The 21,149-nt window shown below is 39.1% G+C and overlaps 1 protein-coding gene across 14 annotated transcripts in view; it reads left to right on the forward strand.

Moving 5' to 3' along the window:
• The first annotated feature begins 294 nt into the window (after positions 1 to 294).
• The window catches only part of Pum2 (pumilio RNA binding family member 2), a 72,594-nt gene continuing 51,739 nt past the window's right edge, over positions 295 to 21,149 (forward strand). For 13 of the 14 annotated variants that reach the window (XM_050141822.1, XM_050141826.1, XM_050141832.1 and 10 more), the window contains exons 1-2: positions 295 to 450; positions 16,132 to 16,200. In XM_050141822.1, coding sequence (XP_049997779.1) covers positions 16,150 to 16,200 — 51 coding nt within the window. In that variant the 5' untranslated portion in view covers positions 295 to 450; positions 16,132 to 16,149. Of the gene's footprint in view, positions 451 to 16,131; positions 16,201 to 17,119; positions 17,249 to 21,149 lie in introns of all 14 variants that reach the window. The other variant, XM_050141830.1, reaches the window with a different exon arrangement.

The raw sequence follows: 21,149 nt of genomic DNA on the forward strand, positions 1-21,149 counted from the left end.
GAAAAGCACGCCTGATGGCGGCTGCACGCGCCAGAAGAGCGCCACCCCAGTGCGCACGCGCAGAGCTTCGGCCGGTTCCCCCGCGCCCGCCGCGCGGGAGAAGCTACGCACTGCACAGAGAGGCGCCGCGTCTGGGTGAGCGCTCGTTCCCCCTCCCTTTTCTCCCGCCGTGCTTTGCGCGCGGCCGGTGGGCGGGGGAGGGAGGGGAGGGGAGGCGGCGGTGGCAGCCATGTTGTTGTGAGTCTCTGTGCCTCACCCTCGGTACTTCGGAGGTTCGGAGGAGGAGGGGGAGGAGAAGAAGGAGGTGGGGTGGGGGGGAGGGAGGTAGGAGGAGAAAGAAGACGTCGCCGCCACCGGAGGCGGAGGGGGAGGACGACCGGCCGAGAGCGTCGCCGCCGGTGCCCAACGGTCGGTGTCCCCCGGCTGAGGCAGCGCGGCCGCAGCAGCCCTGTAAGTCAGCCCGCGCTCGCTCCGTCTCGTCCGTGGGCGCCGCGGGGCGGGGGGCCGGCTCCGGGGCTTTGTGTGGCGGCCTCCACGGGAGCAGGCCTCGGGGCGGGAAGAGGCCGGGCCTGGGCGGGTGTCGGCTGCGGGCTGCGGCCTGGGCCCCGCTCGCACAATGCCGGGGGAGGGGAGCCGGAAGGGGGTGTGCGCCGGCGGGGGAGGGGGGTGCAGCTCGCTGTCGTCCCCCCCTTCCTTCCCGCGCCCTGCGCCCCGGCTGGCCAGGCCGGAGCCGCTTCGCCGGCCACTAGTGAACGAAGCTGTCTGCTTTCCAGCCTCAACCCTTGGGGTCCCGCAGTCTGGAAGCAGCACGGTGGAGCCAGGGAAACGTGCGCCTTGGAAGTGGGTGAAGCGGAAAGGAGTGGTTTTCTGAAAAAAAAAAAAAAATAAACGAGTGTATGGGGGTGGGTGGAGGGGGTGGGTGGTGAGGGTCGGGGGAGGGGGTCTCCTAGGCCTGCCAGTCAGTGTCCAGGAAAACCTTGGCAGACGGCTAGGATGTGAAAGAAAACAGGGACTGGGCTTCGACCGGTTCAGGTGCCTTAGTAAGGAGCGTGGTGTTTTTGTTAGGGGAACATCTCTCGGTACCCCGAAGAGTGTGCAACTCCAAAGCCGAAGGCCACAGGGGCCACTTGAAAGTCTTTGAGCCGTAGTTCTGCGTGTGAATCCGGGCAGATTTGGAAGGGAATAAACTGTGCCGCGATGCCCAAACACGTGTAAAGTTGGTGCCTCTTTCCAAGAACACAGCTCTAGAAACCCTCTTTTTTCTTAGCTTAGCCTTTATTCTGTAACACCTTGGAACTTTTGGGGAAGGGAATGGATTGCGGACATTTTATGTGCAAGAAGACAAAATGCCTTGACGGCGCTTCGGATTTTAAGAAATCTGGAGGCCGAGGTGTTTCTGTAAGGGTTTTAGGGGAACTGCTTTTAAATGTTTGACAGGCTCTAATGCCTGGAAAGGATACAGTGTGTCACGAAAGCAATTTTAAGAAGTTACCTTGGCATGTTAAAAGCTTGTTCATGGCTTAGATTCGTGACTCTTCACCATGTGACCGGGTGAATTGGAGGATATAGGAAATTCTAGCCAGGAATCCTGTTTAAAAATACAAAGATGGATATTTTTAATTGGTTAATAATAAGTCTCTGTTGCTAGTCTAAGATATTGCTTTTTATAAATGATTTACGTCGTGTGAACAGTCAAATAATTGACGGCATGCTCTTTTTTTTTTTTGCAAGAATGTCTTTAAAATTAATTTCCAGGGAAATTAAGTTCTGTTGTAGCACAGCTCTTCCGCACAAAAAAGTTACAGTAACTTTTTGTATTTCAGAAACTTGCTACAATATCCAGGGTTTTTGTTTTATTTTTCTTATTTTGTGTCCCAGTCTAGCTGATTTACCTTAAGTGGGTTTGCCATGTGCGCTTTTAAGCATGTTTCAGACAATCTAAGTTGTTAAGTTTTTAATGAGATTTTCTTTGTCTTGAGTTCAATGTTCTTTTAGGTGATTCAGCATTTACTGAGATTTTAAAATAACTTTTTCTTAGAAATCATAGTACATTTCTATGTAACTTTTTGTCAGTGTGTTTGTGGCTTGCATATAGAGGTCAGAGGACAAAGTGTGGGTGTCAGTTCTTTCCTCCCACCATGTGGTTCCGGGGGATGGAACTCAGGGTTATTTTGCTTTAAGCAGGCTTCTACTTAACTGCCTTGTCTGTCCAAGATTTTAAAGTAACTTATTAATAAGGGTACCAAAAACATGGATTTTTCTTTCTTTTGTATCTTTTATATTTGCATATTAATCTTTCTAGTGTCAAGTGATAATTTGTCTTTTAAGTATGTATTTGTCCAAGTTATCAGAAATAGTAAGCGATTTAGGCCAGGTATCAACAACCAGAACCAATCTTCTCGTCAACAAAGACTGCCTCTGTGTGTGTGTGTGTGTGTGTGTGTGTGTGTGTGTGTGTGTGTGTAAACAATAGTGTTGTTTAGGACTTTGTGCACACTAAGGTGAGTGCTCTACCACCCAGGTACATAGCCTGCCTTCTTTTTATGTATGCTCCTGGTAGTAATTTGGAATGGAAGTTAGTGTTTCTTGTTCTCAACATTTTCATAGCTCCTAATTTGGAATTTCAGTTTCTATAACAAATACTTTGTAATTTTCATATTTGTAAAACCTATGTTTATCTGAATTACAGTATTTAAAGACTCAGATCTCACATGATTTTATCCGACTTTAGCAGTCATTCACAGCTTGAGACCATTTTACTAACAGGTTAATAAAAAGATTGCATTTGTAGGTGTGTAATAGCATGTGACATTAAATAGATCTTATTTCATATTTTTTCCGGTTAATTATGCATGCACACGTCACACTCATACACAGCACACAGTGACAGTCATACACAGCACAGAGACACAGACACATTCACACAGTACAAACTTACCTGGGACTCGAACTGGCAACCTCGGGCTCTGCAGGCGGCGCTCCCATCCTCTCAGCCAGCGCTCCGACCGTTCTTATTTCATATTTTTAAGAAGGCATGAAAACTGGCTTACACTTACTGTCTTTTCTCCTTGTTTGTCTGTTAGGTGAATTGTAATAGGAAATTAAAAGCTATGCTGAACCCTTTCCCTGTTTTCCTGCGAGTGTGCCCCTGCAGAAAATGTGTTCGACCTCAGGAGACCAACCAGAACAGACACTTGTTTCTATAGGAGAGGACAGTAGTTGTCTAATGCTACCTGTGACTGTGTTAGGTTAAAACTACACCTTCCAGAATATCAGTAATAGAGATTGTCGAACTACTATCAGTCTACCTTGCCTCTCAGTTCAGTAGGTTCTGAATTCTGGTGCAGTAGAAAAATGTTCAAACTATAATGGTCTGATAGTGCTATTATATCGACAAGTCAGTTTTTTACGAATACTGCTTTGTGGTTGAAATGTGAACTTAAAAGTATTTTCAGACCTTTCTGGTGTGTGGAACACTAGAATTATATAGGTAGGTGACAGGGTTTTTCTTAATTTTTTAGGAAATAGTATATTTAGAGATGAGGTGATATCTTTTTCTTCCAATATATTCCAAGAGATTTAACTTATTTATAAATGCGAATTTAGGATTTGCCTAGTTAACAAGTATCACCTTACAGAGAGTCCCTTTAAATTTTAATTGAATTATGGACACTTGTCTTTCATTGACTTTTTAAATGGGTAGTTTTGTTTGAGGCTTGTCTGACTCTTTTTGGGGTCTAAAATGGCTTAAGAAATTTAAAGTGATTTGAGTGTTCAAACAAAAGGATGGTTTCTTTAGTTAGCCCTATTCTGCCAAGTTTAGATACTGTAGTCTTAATCCTTGTCACTTACTTTGACTTTTCTTATGTTCCTTTGTGGAAGGATAAAAGACTTTAGAGTACTGAAAAACATCCAGATGTGTCCATCTGATGTGCCTGTCATACTAGCAACCAACTACAGAAAAGCAATATCAAATGCAAAAGGGTGTCATTATGCTTTAATTGACTGCAAGCGGGACAGGAAGAAACAAGATCATTATCACCTACTTTCTGGCAAAGGATGTGCTTGGGCTCTACACTGATCTTCCCTACCCCCAAATTTGTTTCCTGGAAAGGATTTAGTGTGCTAGGCTGTTATGATATACTACAAGACCAAGATATCTATCTACTCAGCACTGCCTGTTAGTCTTGTCCAACTCTTGGCCCTTCTGCTGCATGCCATCAAGAATACTTATGGATGCATTTAAACATAAAACCCTAAACTCACTTAAAAACATTATGAAATACTTTGTGTGATTCTCAAGTATGAAGTTCATAGATGGCAATATTGTGTCACAGTGTCTTTGGATATCCTTGGAAATAATACAAGATGTAACTGATGGCCAACAAATACATAATGTGATGGGATTGGGAAAGTAGGAGAGTATTATTTCTGTATTTATAGTCCTTTAAAAAGAAAAAAAAGCCGGGTGGTGGTGGTGCACTCCTTTAACCCCAGCAGAGGCAGGTGGGTGGATCTTTGTGAGTTAGAGGCCAGCCTGGTCTACAAGAGCTAGTTCCAGGACAGGCTCCAAAGCTTCAGAGAAACCCTGTGTCGAAAAACAAAAACAAAAAAAACCCAAAAAGCCTGATTTCTGTTGTAGTTGACTAACCAAAAGTAGCAAGTTCTTTTCTTTGTATGTTCAAGTGTTGAACACAGAAATGAATGGGCATAGTACATGTGTGGAGATCAGAGGATAACATTGGGTATGGTTCTTACTCTCAACCATGTTGCAGTTGTGTGTGGGGGTCTCTTGTTTGCCATTGCGCAACAGGTTTGCTGGAGCTTTAGTGGTTTCTCTTGTTTCCATTTTCCATCCACCATTGGGGAACTGGTTTTATTTAGGTTTTGGGGAATCTGAACTCAGGCTCTCACTCTTAAGTACTTTACTGACATCTCAGTATCCCTTTGGCACAATTTCCAAGACAAACTAGAGATACCTTAGTTAAGATTAAACAATTGGTTTTAACTAAGCCTTAATTAAGGTACAGTGGTTTTATTCAGACAGTACAACTAAGTTAAATATAGAGACAGAATGAATCTACAGCCCTGTAATAGGCAGTCAAAATTGTAAGTAAAGAAACAATAGGCTGAATTATATGACTTGTTAACTATCAGAAAAATTAGATACACTAGGTAGTGATGGTGCACGCCTTTAATCCAAGCACTAGGGAGGCAGAGGCAGGTGGATCTCAGCTTTCCAGGCTAGTCTGGTCTACAGAGCAAGTTCCAGGATAGCCAGGGCTACACAGAAAAACCATGTCTCTAAAAATTAGATACAGGTATGCGCTCCTTGAACTATTTTATCTGTACTTTTGTGATTAAGTGCAAGACTATTTCTGTAGTAAATTCTGATTTTTTTTTAATGGTACCTAGAGGGATAGCTGTGGGTGCTGGAAACTGAACTCTTATATTTTTGGTTGTGAGCCTAGCCTTTAAAGGCTGAGCATTCCCTCCGGAGGAGGCCAAAATCTGAATCTTTAGTCATAGTATTGCATCAAGTTCTGAAGTTAGACAATGGGTCTAGTTTTTTCTACAGATGTTTTCTTGTATTTTGGGTGTGTGGATGGGGTAGAGTAGGGTAGAGGGTAAGAATAGAATCTTATGTAGCCTAGGTTAACCTGGAACCCCCTGAGATTTAACAAGTTGCTGGGATTATATGTAAATTGCTGTGCCTGGCTTGGACCTTTTGACTGAAGCACAGTTACAATTGATTTTCAAAGAATAGAGACAAATGCTTTAATTTAAAATTCTGTGGCTTCTACACCAGCAGAAGAGGAGTACTTTTAAGCTCTTTTTTTTTTTTTTGTTTTTGTTTTTGTTTGTTTGTTTTTTTCGAGACAGAGTTTCTCTGTAGCTTTGGTGCCTGTCCCGGAACTAGCTCTTGTAGACCAAACTGGCCTCGAACTCACAGAGATCCGCCTGCCTCTGCCTCCCAAGTGCTGGGATTAAAGGCGTGCGCCCCCATCGCCCGGCTCTTAAGCTCTTGCTAAAAATTAAATTGCCACTTTTAAATTGGAATTCTTGTTGAGAAAGTATTCAAGGAAAGTTGAAAATAAGTGTATTTGTTTTCTGAATGTACTCTTTTCATTAAGGTATATTATCAGAAACACATTTGTTTGAGGATTCTAAGTTGGTCTTTAGATGTTGGTTATCAGTGATTCATATTCTTAAGGAATTTATACTGTAGAGAAAGGGTTAACTTGGGACTTTAGTGCAGTATGTTAACTGTCATAGAAGTGATCTTACAAAAGTGACTGTGGCCTCTGAGGTAAAGAATACAGTGGTCAGGAAAAGCTTTGCGTAAGTATAGTTGAATCTGAAAAGAATATAAAGAAGCTAGGGCCAGTGAGATGACTTAGTAAAGATATTTTTCTTGCAAGCCTGACAAATCTAAGTTGTTCCCCATAACCAATGAAAAGGTTGAAGGAGAGAACTGTCAAGTTGTCCTCTGACCTCCACAGGAGCCACTATGCCCAATTTGTTTTTGTTTTTGTATTTCCTCTCTTAGTACTAGAATTTTCTTTTTAAAGAACATAGAATTATATTTAAGTTGTATTGAAGAATCTTTTATCACAGATCTGCCTCCTTTTAAAAAGTTTTTTTAAAACTACAATATAAATTTAAGTGTTTTTTATATGTGTATGAGTGTTTTGCCTGTGTGTATGTCTGTGCACTGGTGCCTGGGGAAGCCAGAAGGTGTTGGATCTCCCAGAAATAGAGTAACAGAAAATTGTGAACTGCCATATTGGTGCTGAGAATCGAATCCAGATCCTCTGGAAAAGCAGTCAGTGAGTGCTGTTAACTGCTGAGCCATCTCTGCAGCCTCCAGAGTTTAGGATATTTGATTGTTTCATCTCACTGAAATTTAGTTGGTGAGAAGTAAATAATCAACAATTCATAGTTTACTTGAATGTCTGAGAAACTGCAATTTATCATTACCTGAAAGACTCCTTTTATTTAATTCAAAGCTTTTAACTGTTAACAGAGTTGTTATAAACTTAAACTATTATAATATTAGATCAATATTTTATTTAGCCTATTTGGAAGAGCTAGTATACATATAAAGACATTCATTTTTATTTTAAGTTGTCTTGAAAATTGCTATTGGGATTTCTGTGTTAAATTTATGTAAAAGTTATGATGGGAGATGGAGAACTGGCTCAGTAAAGTGCCTGGCATGTAGGCCTGAAGATCTGACTTTGGATTCCTGGACACCCCACATAACAAGCCAGGCATGGGTGGAAACAAGCCTATTACTGAAATTCATTGTCCAGACAGCTTGACTGAATTGATAAACTTTGAGACTTCAAGTTCAGCTCTTGCCTTGTCTCAGCATATAAAGCTGGAGTGGCAAGATAACTCATCTGCCTCTGGCCTACACATATATACTAGCAAGTACAGACAGCTCCCACATAACACAGCACATAGACAGAAAAGGCTGTCGTGGTACTGTGTTAAAGTCTATAATGGGTGATCCCCGTTGACTGATTAAGCATGTTCTCAGCTTACAAAAAAAGCTGCTGGGTGTCAGAGAACATGTCTCTGAACACGTACTGAACAGGAGCTTATTTGAAAGAAGTGATTAAATAATATTACTTAGCCTGGTGGTGTGACATTTGCCTGTAAACCCAGTACTTTGAAAGTGGAGTCAGGAAGATCAGGAGTTCAGGATCCTTTTTGCCTACATAGTTAATTTGAAACCATCTGGGTTTTATGAAACCCTACGTAGTTAATTTGCCCTGACCCCCAAAGATGCACATTGAAATTTTTTTTTAAATATAATTTTTTTTATTGAAAAAAAAAAGATTTCCGCCTCCTCCCCGCCTCCCATTTCCCTCCCCCTCTCCCTTTACCCCCCTCCTCCCTCTCCACTCCCCCTCCCCCCACTCCTCTCCCCCTCCCTCTCCAGTCTGAGGGGCAGTCAGGGTTCCCTGCCCTATGGAAAGTCCAAAGTCCTCCCCGCTCCATCCTGGTCTAGGAAGGTGAACATCCAAACTGGCTAGGCTCCCACAAAGCCAGAACATGAAGTAGGATCAAAACCCAGTGGCATTGTTTTTTAAATTGCATCAAAGAACTGATATTTGGTATTTTTCTTGATATAGTGGATGTTGTATTGGAACATCTAACTTTACTAACGTTTTTTAAAGGTCCATGGGCTTTTGTTACCATTAAACCATTTTTTTTTCTGTTAAGCTTGGATTGTTCAGTTAAGCATTGGTGGGTAAATAGTTCTAGTAATGCATCTGTTTGCAAGAGGCAAATCCCCCTCCCCCCATCCTTCCCATCTTGTTTTCCTCCTGCTCTTGCTCTTTTTGTCCTTCCATTTTTCTACCTACCAGCCCCACCTATCCTTTCTCTTGCCTTGCTGTTGGTCTTTCAGCTCTTTATTAGACCAGTCAGGTGTTTTAGACAGTAACACAGCCTCACAGAGTCAAACAGATGCAACATAAACAGATATAACACCTTAAAATAAAATGTGATAGTAAAGCTTTAGTCTACGTAATAGTTGGTTTCTTTCCCCCAGTTTGGAATTTTTCGTTTTGTGGGTTTATTGGTGAACTCAGTTATTTTCTCCCTTACCCCTATATTCTGGATTTGTTACTTTCTTAAAGTTTGTGTTTGGAGCTGTTTTCTTTTAGGCACGATACTTTATAAGGAGTGGCACTATTTCATACTATATTAATTATACTATGAGGCATTTGTCTTGTTCTGATTTTGGGGTGGTGAGGTTTTAATTTATTTTCAAACATTTGTTTTGGTGTGCATGCATACCTGCCATAGAGAGCATGTAGAGGTTGAGGGACAACTTATAGAAGTTGGTGCCCTCCTTCCACCATATCGGTCTTGGAGTCTTGAACTCAGGTCATAAGGCTTGGTAGTAGATTCCTTTTCTGAGCCATTATGCCAGCCCAATGCTGAGATGTTAAATTAGAAAAGAACATAAACTTAGAAATACTGGTTGCTATTTTTTTTCTTGATAGAGTAACATCTTTTTCACTTGTGCCTTTGGCATGATTTCAGTCGCTTTTGTGCTATCTTAGTAGTTGTCTAAAGCGGGTCATTTTCATTGCCTTCTAAATTATCTGACTTCAGGTTATTAAATTAGAAGCTATCATTAGTTAAAATATGTTGATCTCTGTAGTATTTTTTCCAAAATAAATCAGTTTCACAAACATTTTGTTTCTCAAAGTTATTGAAAGACTGAGTGCTTTGTAGTATGAAAACTGTAATTCTTGATTAAAAGAGGTAAAATTCTTGATTTTTTTTCTTTAAAGATTTATTATGTATATAACATTCCTTCCATGTATGCTTGCATACCAGAAGAGGGCACTAGATCTCATTATAGATGGCTGTGAGCCACCATGTGGTTGCTGGGAATTGAACTCAAGACCTCTAGAAGAGTAGTCAGTGCTCTTAACCTCTGAGCCATCTCTCCAGCCCCTTGTTTTTTTTAAAAAAATATTTATTTATTTATTATGTATACAATATTCTGTCTGTGTATCTCCAGGGCACCAGACCTCACTACAGATGGTTGTGAGCCACCATGTGGTTGCTGGGAATTGAACTCAGGACCTTTGGAAGGGCAGGCAATGCTCTTAACCACTGAGCCATCCCTCCAGCCCCCCCCCCCTTTTTAAGGGAGTTTAATGGGAGGCCTTATTTGCATTTATGGACATGTATATTTTGCCTTCTTGAGGATTTAGTCTCTGGGATTTAATCCTCAAAGATGTAAAATATTTTTATGTAGAAACATTTGATAGGTTTTTATCTAGTGACTCTACTGGGCTAGAATAAAAACGTTTAATTAGATGATTGGTAGTAATATCATCTTTGAAGGAAATTTGTGATTTCTGGGTCAGTAAAATGTAAGTAGTGTCCCAGGTCTTCACATCTACTCTGGTTAATCCAGCATTCTTTAACTCTCATAAGTGGATGCAGCATGTTGCTGTTGCTGTATTTCCATATATTTAGATGTACTAAAACTTAGGCAATGTTACACTTGTTCAGTCCTGTTGCACAGTGTACAGGTTCAGAGTTAGTAGTCGTTTAGACTAGGAGACTGTCTTAGGTTTGCAGCTGAATGCAGCACACATTTCAGTATGTTGGGCCCTGGTGGGATCTCTCACAAAGTGGTGCAGAGTTATCACAGTCTTCCTCCATTTTTAGGGTTTGTCCTCCCTCCATTCCCCCCCTTCCCGCCCCCCAGGCAGGTTCCTGGAACTAGCTCTTGTAGATAAGGCTTGTAGATAACTCACAGAGATCCACCTGCCTCTGCCTTAAGTGCTGGGATTAAAGGCCTGCACCACCACTGCCCGGCGTTTATGTTTTATTTTTAAAGAAACTTACAAAAACATGTATTTGTGTGGATAGGAACCCACGTTACATACTTGTTGAAGTCAGACAATTTGGGAGTCATTTATTCTTCCACCATTTGGGTTCTGGGGAGCCTTGGCAGCAAAGCATCTTTGCCCACTGAGCCATTTTCCTGGCTCCTGTTTTTGGTGGTGAATTACAACAGTCCTGGAACTGATAGGATAGTCAAGAATGATGACCTTGGATTCCTTAAGTGCTGGGATAAGAAGCCTGTACCCTACTGACTAGTTTGGCCTCACAAAGGAAGCTCTGCTTTTTTTTCCTGTTTTTGTTTTTTTAGACAAGGTCACTGGGGGCTGGAGAGGTGGCTCAGCAGTTAAGGTCACTTGGACTGCTTTTATATATAGGTCTGGAGTTCAGTTCCCAGCAACAACATGGTGGTTCACAACCATTTGAGATAGGATCTTATTTCCTCTTCGGGTGTACTTGAAGACAGGGCAGTGATATACATAAAATATTTGAAAAAAGAAAGGTTTCACCATGTATCTGCGTTAGTTAGCCTGGGCTTCACCAGTAGTCCTTGTTCCAGAAGTTCTGCTTTTAAGCCTCGCAGGTGTTGGGATTACAGGTGTTGACCACCTTTTGTGACCTTTATTTTTCTTCCTCCTTCCCCGCCCCCATCTTTTAGATTGGAAATCTTTTTATCAACTTTCAAGTTTTACTGACCCCTCTTTTATCTAGTTTGATATTAAGTGACATTGAAAGAGGTATTTCTCCATTTTAGTGTTCCCATTTGGTTGTTAGATCTAATTTCTCTCAAGTGATGAAATTTTGTATTAGTTTACTATCTTTGTTTCTTTTTCAGTCTGTTCTTTGGTTTAAAAAATACTCTGACAAAAGCAACTTCAAGGAGGAAGGGCTTTGGTTTTATGTGTGTGTGTGTGAGTGTGTGTTTGCTTTTTGTTTGTTCTTTAAGACAGGGTTCTCTGTGTAACCCTGGTTATCCTGGAACTCACTGTGTAGACCAGGCTGACCGTGACCTCACAGAGATCAGTCTGCCTCTGCCTCCCAAGTGCTGGGATCAAAGGCATTTGACACCATGCTTGGCTTGAGAAAGGGTTTATATTTAACTCTGTGTAAAGTACAGTCCATCGTAGTAGGGGAGTCAAAGCATCAGCATAAAGTTCACATGATATCCACAATCAGGAAACAGGGATAAAGAGATTCTATTACTAGCTCCTTTCCTCCATTTTCTGTAGCTCAGGATCAAAGTCAGTCCCACTGCAATTACGCAATCATGATAATCCCCCATAGGCATTCTCAGAGGTCCATTTTAGAGTCTGTCACGTTGACACTAATCATCAGATTCACATGCTAGAAGCATGTTTTTTTTCATCTTGTACAGTTGATAGTTACTTTAAATTATCTCCTCGTCTGTCATGAGTTAGCTTGATGTTGGTTGATTGTTTTGAACACGTTATGTCAGAAACATAGACAGTGTCAGGCATTATTTAACAGTAAATTTATAGAGAATAAGGCTTTTAATGGCAGCAGTTTGCCAGGTATTCCTGCTTTCCTTGATAATTCTGGCTAAGTGAACATATTCTTTTTTATTACATTCTTATTTATTAGCATTAACTCTCAGGTGACGTAGTTTATCTATACATCTATATGTATATATGTAGATTACAAAATAGCTGCAAAGGTCAAAGAGGCAAAGAGTTTCAAAGAAAGGGCCTGAGTGGCTAAAGCCTGATAGGAAAGCCTGGGTCTGTTGTTAAGTTAAATAACCTCAGTTGGTGAAATTGCTGGCTGCTGGTTGTTTGCAGTCAGGCTGCAAGGTCAGAGCAGAGTTGCAGGAATAAGATAAACAAAGCTGAGGGCAGGATTGAATCTAGATAAATGAACGGTGAGGTGGGTGGCAGGTCCAGAAGCAGACCTTGTCAACAGAGGGGGCCAAACCATGCTGAAACCCCTAGGAAAGTGGAGAATTCTGCCTGTTTTTCTCTCTCCCGGGCAAGTAGAGAGTTTTCTGCCCGCCTGTCTGTCTCTCTTTGTCTGTCTCTAACACACACACACACACACACACACACACACACACACACACACACACACACGTCATCGGGAGATTGCTATCACTGTGCTAAGTGTTTGTCTCTTTATTGCGTTCAAGTGAAACATATTCTTGCCCTGGTCTGATGTATCTTATAAATATTTGGCTTTTGTTTTTCCTGATGTGGTCTTAACAAGCCCATGTGCCGTAAAAGTTGGATTTACCCAGATAAATGTATAGGGTGGCACTCTCTGCTGGACTAAGTCATTTATTAGTTTGCTGTGTGGGTGGTGCTGGACAAATAGTGCCTTTCATGTGTCTACCTAGGCACACAATACCTCAAAATGGAGTCAAAAGCTACTTGTGGTGTAGCTAGGCTTGGTCTCAGCACTTGGGAGACAGGCAGATCTTGAGTTTCAGGCCAGCCAGGGCTGTACAGTCAAACCCTGTCTTGACAAACCAAAAGCTATTTGTGATTTAGAGTCTCTTAAGGCAAGGCACAGTGTGAAAACTGATTTTTTAAAAAACAATACAGAGCAACATAGGTCAGGGCACGACCTGATTTCAGTATCGTTCTTGTTAATTTTTTTATTTACATCGTTTTCTAGTTTCTTCATAGGTCTTTAGTATGAATTTCAGACTTTATGCTTGATAGGTGGAGGATTAGATTCTGTTGTAGAGAATGTTGTATTTTATTTTTTTTTGTAACTCAAAATCTAAATTCCTATGATTTTTGTGGTCAGCAGCAGAAATTTGCTTAATTCTTATATCCTTAATTGGCTTTCTTGGCATGGTTCTAGACCTGTAGTTCCAGGGTCATCTACATCTATGTGTATTTTAATTTAAATGTAGAATTTGTATTCGTTCTTTCTGGGATTCCTCCCCTTGTTATACAGCAGCTCTGCTTGCTCCAAACTGTTGTGGTTTAGTTTAGGGCTTATGAGAGTGGGTTTGCTATAGGAGTTTCAAAGCCCATCTTGTTTGTCCCTTGGACAAAACCAGCAAACAAAAGAAACCATTGAAAGAAAAAACAAAATTCTATTCTGCAGGATCTTTCTTTGGAGTGTAGGCTCTCAGTTTCTTTTATTTCTTTCTTTCTTTTTTTTTTCTATTACCTGCAAATAGTTTTTGGGTGTTTTTTGTTATTGTTTTTAGTTTAGAGTTCATAGTAGAAAGGTTTGGGTCCAATTGAACTTCTTTATTACTAAGAAATATAAGATCCACTAAAATGACAAGTATGACTATATTTGAGTTTCTTTTTCTTTATAATTTTTTTCAGTAAGTCTAGTAAAAGCTTATTGAATTAATGAGGTGAATGAAATACTCACTTAGTAAGAACTGTTAATCCCATGTTTCTACCAAGTCAAAAAACTTATTTGCTCTCTAGATCCATTGATTATTTTTCAATTATTTTTGTAATTTGTCTATTTTATGTGTGTGCAAGCATTGCATGTAGGGGACTATCAGGAGGTCAGAAGAGCTAGAGTTGTGAGCTGCCTGATGCAGGTGCTGGGAACTGAACTCTGGTCCTCTGACTTAAACTTTTGGGCCATCTTTCGGCCTCTGAAACTTTTTTTTAAAAATAACTTATTTTTATTTTATATACATAGGTGTTCTGCCTACAGGTAAGTCTGTATGAGGACATTCATCCCCTGGAACAGGAATTACAGACAACTGTAAGCTACCATGCAGGTTCTGTTAATTGAACCTGGGTCCTCTTGAAGAGCAGCCAGTTCTCTTAACTGTTGAGCCATCTCTCTAAACACCCCACCCCAAACTCTTTTACTAGCTGACTTGAATGTTTACCTACCAACCACTCCTGTCTGACTTAGTGTTCACAGCAAATCTACGTAGCAGCTCTTTATATCAGAACATAGAGAAGAAACGTCAGTTTGTTTGTTCAGAGTTCTAGAACTACCAGATGTCTGAACTATAATTTGTTTTATTAATTAACATTTGCCTTTTGGTCCTGGAAACCTGACTAGGACAATGGGAATGAAAAAGCTACACATACAGCCCACCTGGGATCATGTGGGTTCTGTTCATTCTAATGGAGGCCATCGACTAGATCCCTGAAAATTCAGCCTGTTTATTAATGCACAGCACGAGGAAGAATTAAAGTTAGCTAGCCTCATAGGAGGTCTCTGTAGGGAAGCAGTCATCTGAGAGGAGAAAGCTGTGGCTAGTTTGTATACACACTGGTTAGTGTTCATAAACACTACAACTTAGACTAGAAGCTTAGCTGTTGTCATGGTCTGAGGAGTCCTTGATTGACATTGCTGTGCCCATGCCAGCAATACACACTGACTCAGGACTTCATCAGCTCCCCACAACTATTTAGTGGAGATCAGAGGACATCCGAGGGCATCCTTTCCACCTGTGGGTCCAGTGGTTTAAACTCAAGTTGTTAGGTTTGGTGGCAGGCATCTTCACTAGCTAACATATTTCTTTGTAAGCCACATAAAAGAGTTTGAGCTTTATCGTTAGGGATGAGACTACAGGAGTCACATGATCAGAGTAGTTTCAGAAAGATAATTTGGAGATTAGATTGCAGAATGAAAGGGTGAGAAGAAGATTGCAGTGTTTGGATCTTTAAAAGATGATATTCTCAACCAAAGGGCTGGAAAACAGATTAAATTGGGTAAGATTGGTTTAACAGGACTTGGTAAATGATGAAAATGATTGTAAGAAAGGAAGTAAAGGACACTTTGTGGTACATCAAGAAAATAAAAAGGAGATAACTGGAGCTGTGGAGAATAAGCGGTTTAGTTTGTAAATACAAATTTGAGAGCTATCATCTGGAAAGCTCCCAAAGCATGGAGAATAGAGATTGTCTTACACAAGCAATGCTAAGATTTAAGAGATGGGGGGGGGGGGAGAAACAGGAATCCATGGCCTAGTAACTAGAAATCTAGGAAAGCAAAATTAACTATAGGCACAGAGTAGGACAGAGAGTATTGCAGGAAGGAGTATAGTTGTTAGTTCTTTCAGTTTGTCAAACTGTGAAGGGTGTGTGTGTGCACGGGGTGGGGAGGGGCGGGGGATAATAGGATTTTTTTCTAGTTGAATTTCAAAGCTGTAAGTTTGGAGAGCCTTCAAGCTTGCGTGTTTTTTGTTTTTGTTTTGTTTTCTTTAGTTTCTTAGTTGGAGGAGGCAGGGGACCAATAACAACACATTGTCACATAAGAGGGAGTGGTCAGCTCTTGAGAATGGAAGGGCTGAGAAATGCTTTCTTGAGGAAACCACAACAAACTGTAGTTAATTCACTGTAGATTAAATGTTTTCACTTAAAAAATAAAGCACCATTTAATTGATTATTTGCTAAATATTTACAGGGAAAATTACATAAATTAGGTTCACAAATGATGCTAATTTTTCAGAAATCCTAACAATCTTAACTAGCATAAAATTATTTCGTAGTAGTAATTATAACACTAAAAAAGTGATTGGACTCACTTTTCTTGTTTTTTTTTTTTTTTTTTTTTTTTACTTCATTTTCTTGCACAAGAATGTGTAGTGGTCTGCTGGCATACAGTTATTTTTTTAAAAACTTGTCCATTTCAATGTAGCTTGCACTCAAGTAATTTATTTGGGAAAACCTGTCTTCATAGAAACATCTATTCTTCTGTATTTTGGAATGTGGTAGTATTAGTTAATACCCATACCATATAGCTAATACTTTATTAAATTCCTGCTAACTTTCAATTTTTGTTACTTACCAGGTTTGATCTGTGGATGAAATGAATCATGATTTTCAAGCTCTTGCATTAGAATCTCGGGGAATGGGAGAGGTAAGAACTTACCAATACTAAAAATTTGTGATTCACATTAATTTTTCATTGAAGTTTATTTTTCTAAACCATAAATCTTGGAAATAATAGTTGCAGCTTTCAGATATAGGTTTTTAAAAAGCCCTTGAAATTATGTATTTGTGCAGTTGTGAATTTTTTGGGGGGGTTGCTCATTTTGAAACTTAAATTCAGTAAGTCATTATTAGTGTGCTTATTTGTGTCTAGGTGATTTTGATTGACTTGGTTAAATAATGTCTTAATATTTGGTAATGAGTCATGTAATTAGAATTAGCTCTGCTCAAAAGAGTACATCCTATTCTGCCATTTTATATATGTATGCTGTTTGCTTTAGCTATGCTTGATTGTTACTATTCTTTCCCAAAAATCTTTCTTGTTCACCAAAGATATTTAATAAACTTTTAATCCTCTGTAAGACTTGCTTAGTATCCCATTGCTGTCTGCATTAGAATTTATTAACTTCCTCATCTGACTTCTCATTTAGTTCCCTGTAAATACTTTAATTATGTTACTGATTACAGTTTTGTATTTATTTCCTATAAATTGCTAGCTTTGAATGCTTAGCATGATAGGTACTCTACAATTTTGGAAGGATGTTATCTTTTCTGTTAATCTATAGTTTTCTTTGGGTACCCAGTTAACCATACCATTACATATTTTAAGGCATCTAAAATACTTAGTTTTCCATATTCCTAATGAACTTTAGGAAACTGATAAAAACTCTCGTGGACATAGCCTTGTTGTATTCTATATTACACACTCAAGTGTGGACTTTGATAGTAGAAAATAACAGTAAACAGACCTAAGATGTGTAATTAATTGCTTGCTCCTGGAGATTATTTTACTTTAGTAGATTAGAGACCTTCATGAGACTCACTCCATCCAATGCTGTGCTCTTCAGATGCAGAAAGAGAGTCCAGTCACTCCTTTGGGCCACAAGAGGGCACCCTGCAGCTAGCTAACCCTCCCTTTCTTCAGAACAGCGTTTTCCAAAGAGTTTGTCTGTCATTTTCAGAGGACTGATTTAAGGGTGAGTTAAGGTGCTTAAGCTAAGTATTGCCAAAATAAACTTGTTAGTCCAGTACATACAGTACATAAGGTCAAATCTAATCTGGGCCCTAAGAAAAATTTGAGAGAGGGAATACTTTTTTGCTCCTAAAAGAAAGCCTATATCTTATAGCAAAATGGCTCTTCAGGCATTATTTACACTTGAGTAGACTAAACAGAGACAGTTGGAAGGGTTTTTGTTTTTTACCTGCCACTTATTTTCTTTGGTTTTTATAAAGTAGAATAGTATATCTTAACAGCAGTCTGGGAATGCTATAGAATATGCCTGCAATTCCAGCATTTTGTGGGCCAAGGCAATAGTCTTGAGCTCAAGGTCAGTTTAGATTATGTAGGAAAGCCCTATCTTAAAATACTAAAATAATAAAGCATTCCTGAATTGTTTCTGTTTCCAGTCTTTAAAAGACTTGGTTTTTGTAAGAGTGAGTGAGAATCCTACATTAATTCTAGGCATGACTATTTTCTTCTATGTGTATTATAGATTTATATACAAATTGACTCTTTTTCTATTTGAAAATAAAATTTGAGAAAGCTAAATATACCTTTGTGGTTAAAAATTATGGTCAGAAGCAGTGGTTGAATTAGTTGTCTATGGGTAGACAAAGGTTTTAAGTTGAGGGGTTGGGCAGAATAGTTAAATAAGCTAAAATCCACTCTTTATTAGTAGACACCCAGAGTGCTGTAGGGCCTTAATATCCTGCTGTCTGGAGGGCTGCAGGCCCGTTTTATCAGTGACCTTCATCCAGTAAAAAATATTTTTAAATAAGCAGGTTTTGCTTTTTTTTTTTAATTTAAAACAATTTTCCAGTAATATTGCTACTTCTAAGAGATAGCTAAGAAGCCTATCAAATCTCTGTCTCTGGGTTCTCTCCCACAAGCCTTTCTATCTTTCCTCATCTCACAGGCAGCAGGGAACCTTCTGGGATTTCCTTCTTTGCCTGTCTCTCTCTCACCAGTCTTCTTCTCCTCCTTTACTGACAGGTGAGGTGCTTGTTTGTTTCATTCCAGAATTCACTCATTGGAATAAAGTAAAGCAGCCTGTACTCTCTGGCTCTTAAATTTTCTAAAATTGCTTATCGGAGTTGTTTTTGTAATGTAAAAAAAAAAATCCCCTTTTTAATAGATTGTCCCCTTCTTTCCTTTTAAGGATAAGGTTTTGCTTATTGGGTCTTAACTGTTATAAATCTCTAATATGGAGAATCGTGTTTACTTCTAGGACTCATTTTAAATGTACCATTTTTGTATTTCTTGATGGGTTTATTAAACTATCATCCAAGGTCAGTCTCTAAGTTGTTCACCCAAAGATAGAAACTAGTCTGTATTTATTTATTCATAAAGTCACTCTTGTTTTCCTCCGGTAGCATGTTTTTGTCAAAGACCTACTGATTTTCATTATAGCATGTGGCTTACAACAAACAAATATGATCCATAGGAAGGGTTATTTTTTATTGGTTTATATAGAGGTGCAGTATTTTAATCAAGTATACTGCAAAGCTCATGCCTATTAACTGTCATATAGGTGACTCTTGTTGAATCTTGAAATAACAGAATAAAAGGACCTTGCCCGAAATTTTTTGAGGAAACCAAAATTTAACTTAAGATCACCGAGCTAATGAGTTGTATTGGAGGAGGCAGTTTCATAGCTTAGTGTAACAAATTTTCCTATTTTGACAGAGTATTTTAGGAAAATATTAAAGAAAATTGGTGTTTTAAAATCTCAAGTAGAGCCTGGCATGGCAATTAACACCTTTAATTCCAGCTCTAGGGAGGCAGAGGCAGGTGGGTCTTTGTCAATTCAAGGCCTGCCTGCTCTACATAGTGACTTCTAAGCTAGATAAAACTACAAAATAAGGTCCTGTCTTCAAAACAAAATCTTATATAGAATGGTAGAGTAGCTCTGTTCTTACAGAAATCTTACTAAGCTATGCAATTAATGCTGAGTTCTTTGAAAAGAGAAATAAGACTTAACTCAAATGCTCTTACTGATCTGAGTTGTTAGGGATAAGTGGAATCAAACAGCTTTATTATATAGACATGTTGGTACATGTCTTAAATTCCAGCATTCAGGAGGCAGAGGCTAGGGGATCCCTAAGTTCAAAGCCATTGTGGGCTACATGATACCAGGACAGCCAGGGTTACACAGAAAGAAGTGTCTGAAAAAAACAAAACCTACAAAGAAAACCAGCTATTTCAGATAGTGTTTAGAGGGTTGCAGTATATTTATAAAATCACTGTTTTAACCATTCTTAGAGTTAAGACTATTAGTAATCTTAAATTTTTTATTTATCGAGTGATAATCTTAATACAGGAAATTCTTAGGAATAGTTATGAATTACACTAAGATTGAAAAAGAAACTTCTGTAATATTAAATGCAAAGAGAAAAGCCTTACAATGAAACGACTAAGGATTTAAATCCCAGTAGTTCTCTTTATCAACTGTATGTAAACCTTCTAGTATTTAACCTTCTGGCTGTTTTTCCTTATGGAGAAAGACTTATTTAGACAACTATTCTTAAGTAATAAATAGGGTTTCATCTCTCTGAAATGCTTAAACAACACAAGAAAAAATAAAATTAAATAGCTAGAGATAAAATCTTGATAATGAGATGCAATTCTTTGAAATAATCAGGTAATTAAATGATTTCTACTTTGGCTATGAAAGGTTCCTAGTATGGCTACTATGTGCTAGATGATGCATTAAACAGTCTCTTGGTAGTCTTTCATTGTAGACTCAATCTAATAGCAGATTTATTATATTTTCTTCAGAAATAAATTAAAAAGCTAAAAACTGTTACTATCTTTTATTTATAGAAAGGATTAAAAGGCTATAAGAACACTATTATAGGAGTTCAGAAAATTATATCATAGTTTCTTTATTGTTGCTGTTCTCCACAACTTTGTGTGTGTGTGTGTGTGTGTGTGTGGGGAGAGAGAGAGAGAGAGAGAGAGAGAGAGAGAATTAAATAATTAAATCATGTTTTTTTTTTAATTGTTGCTGTTCTCTACAACTTTGTATGTATGTGTGTGAGAGAGAGAGAACTTATAAGTAGAGTGATCTTATACATCATCTTTTTTCCTTATGGTCTGTTGTCACAACATTCCTTTTCTTAAAAGCATCTGAGTTCAGAGATAAGCAATATGAACTTAGTTTTAAACATAATGTTAATTATGTTTAAATTAGCTTGAGCTTTTTGTTCAACAGTTTATAGATGATAAGTGTGCCTCAAATACTGGAATAGAAATTTGGTAGATTTGTTTATGGGGCAGTATAGATAGGATCCTTATTTGTTTCTTTACAGTGAGAGGGCAAGCCATAAATTCCTTCTTTTTTTTTTCCCCTTTGGTTTTTGAGACAGGGTTTCTCTGTAGCTTTGGAGCCTGTCCTGGAACTAGCTCTTATAGACCAGGCTGGTCTCGAAGTCACAGAGATCTGCCTGCCTCTGCCTCCCGAGTGTTGGGATTAAAAGCTTGCACCACCACTGCTCAGCCATAAATTCTTTCTGGAGGAAAAAATTTTGTGTCAGTCATATCAGAGTTTTGAGGTTGAAGACAAGAAACATTGGATTTCCCAACCATGGTCCTGGAATTAGCTCTTTTAGACTAGGCTGGCTTCAAACTCACAGAGATCTGCCTCCCAAGTGCTGGAATTAAAGGTGTGCGCCACCACCACCCGGCTAATCAAAGAATTCTTGAAGACAGATCTCTTTCTGTCTCAATTTATTTAACCTCCAATTTCTCAATTTTTGTTTTAACTCTTTGTTTCTTGAGTAGTTGCCTTCACCTATGTTCAATCTATTTTAAACTAGGGTCACAAGCTAGGAATAGTGCTTAAATTAGTGTTTTAATCGTCATAGAAGATATTTTCT

The sequence above is a fragment of the Alexandromys fortis genome, unplaced genomic scaffold, assembly GCF_014885135.2.
Source record: "Alexandromys fortis isolate MF-2015 unplaced genomic scaffold, M_Fortis_MF-2015_v1.1 scaffold_30, whole genome shotgun sequence".
NCBI lineage: Eukaryota > Metazoa > Chordata > Mammalia > Rodentia > Cricetidae > Alexandromys > Alexandromys fortis.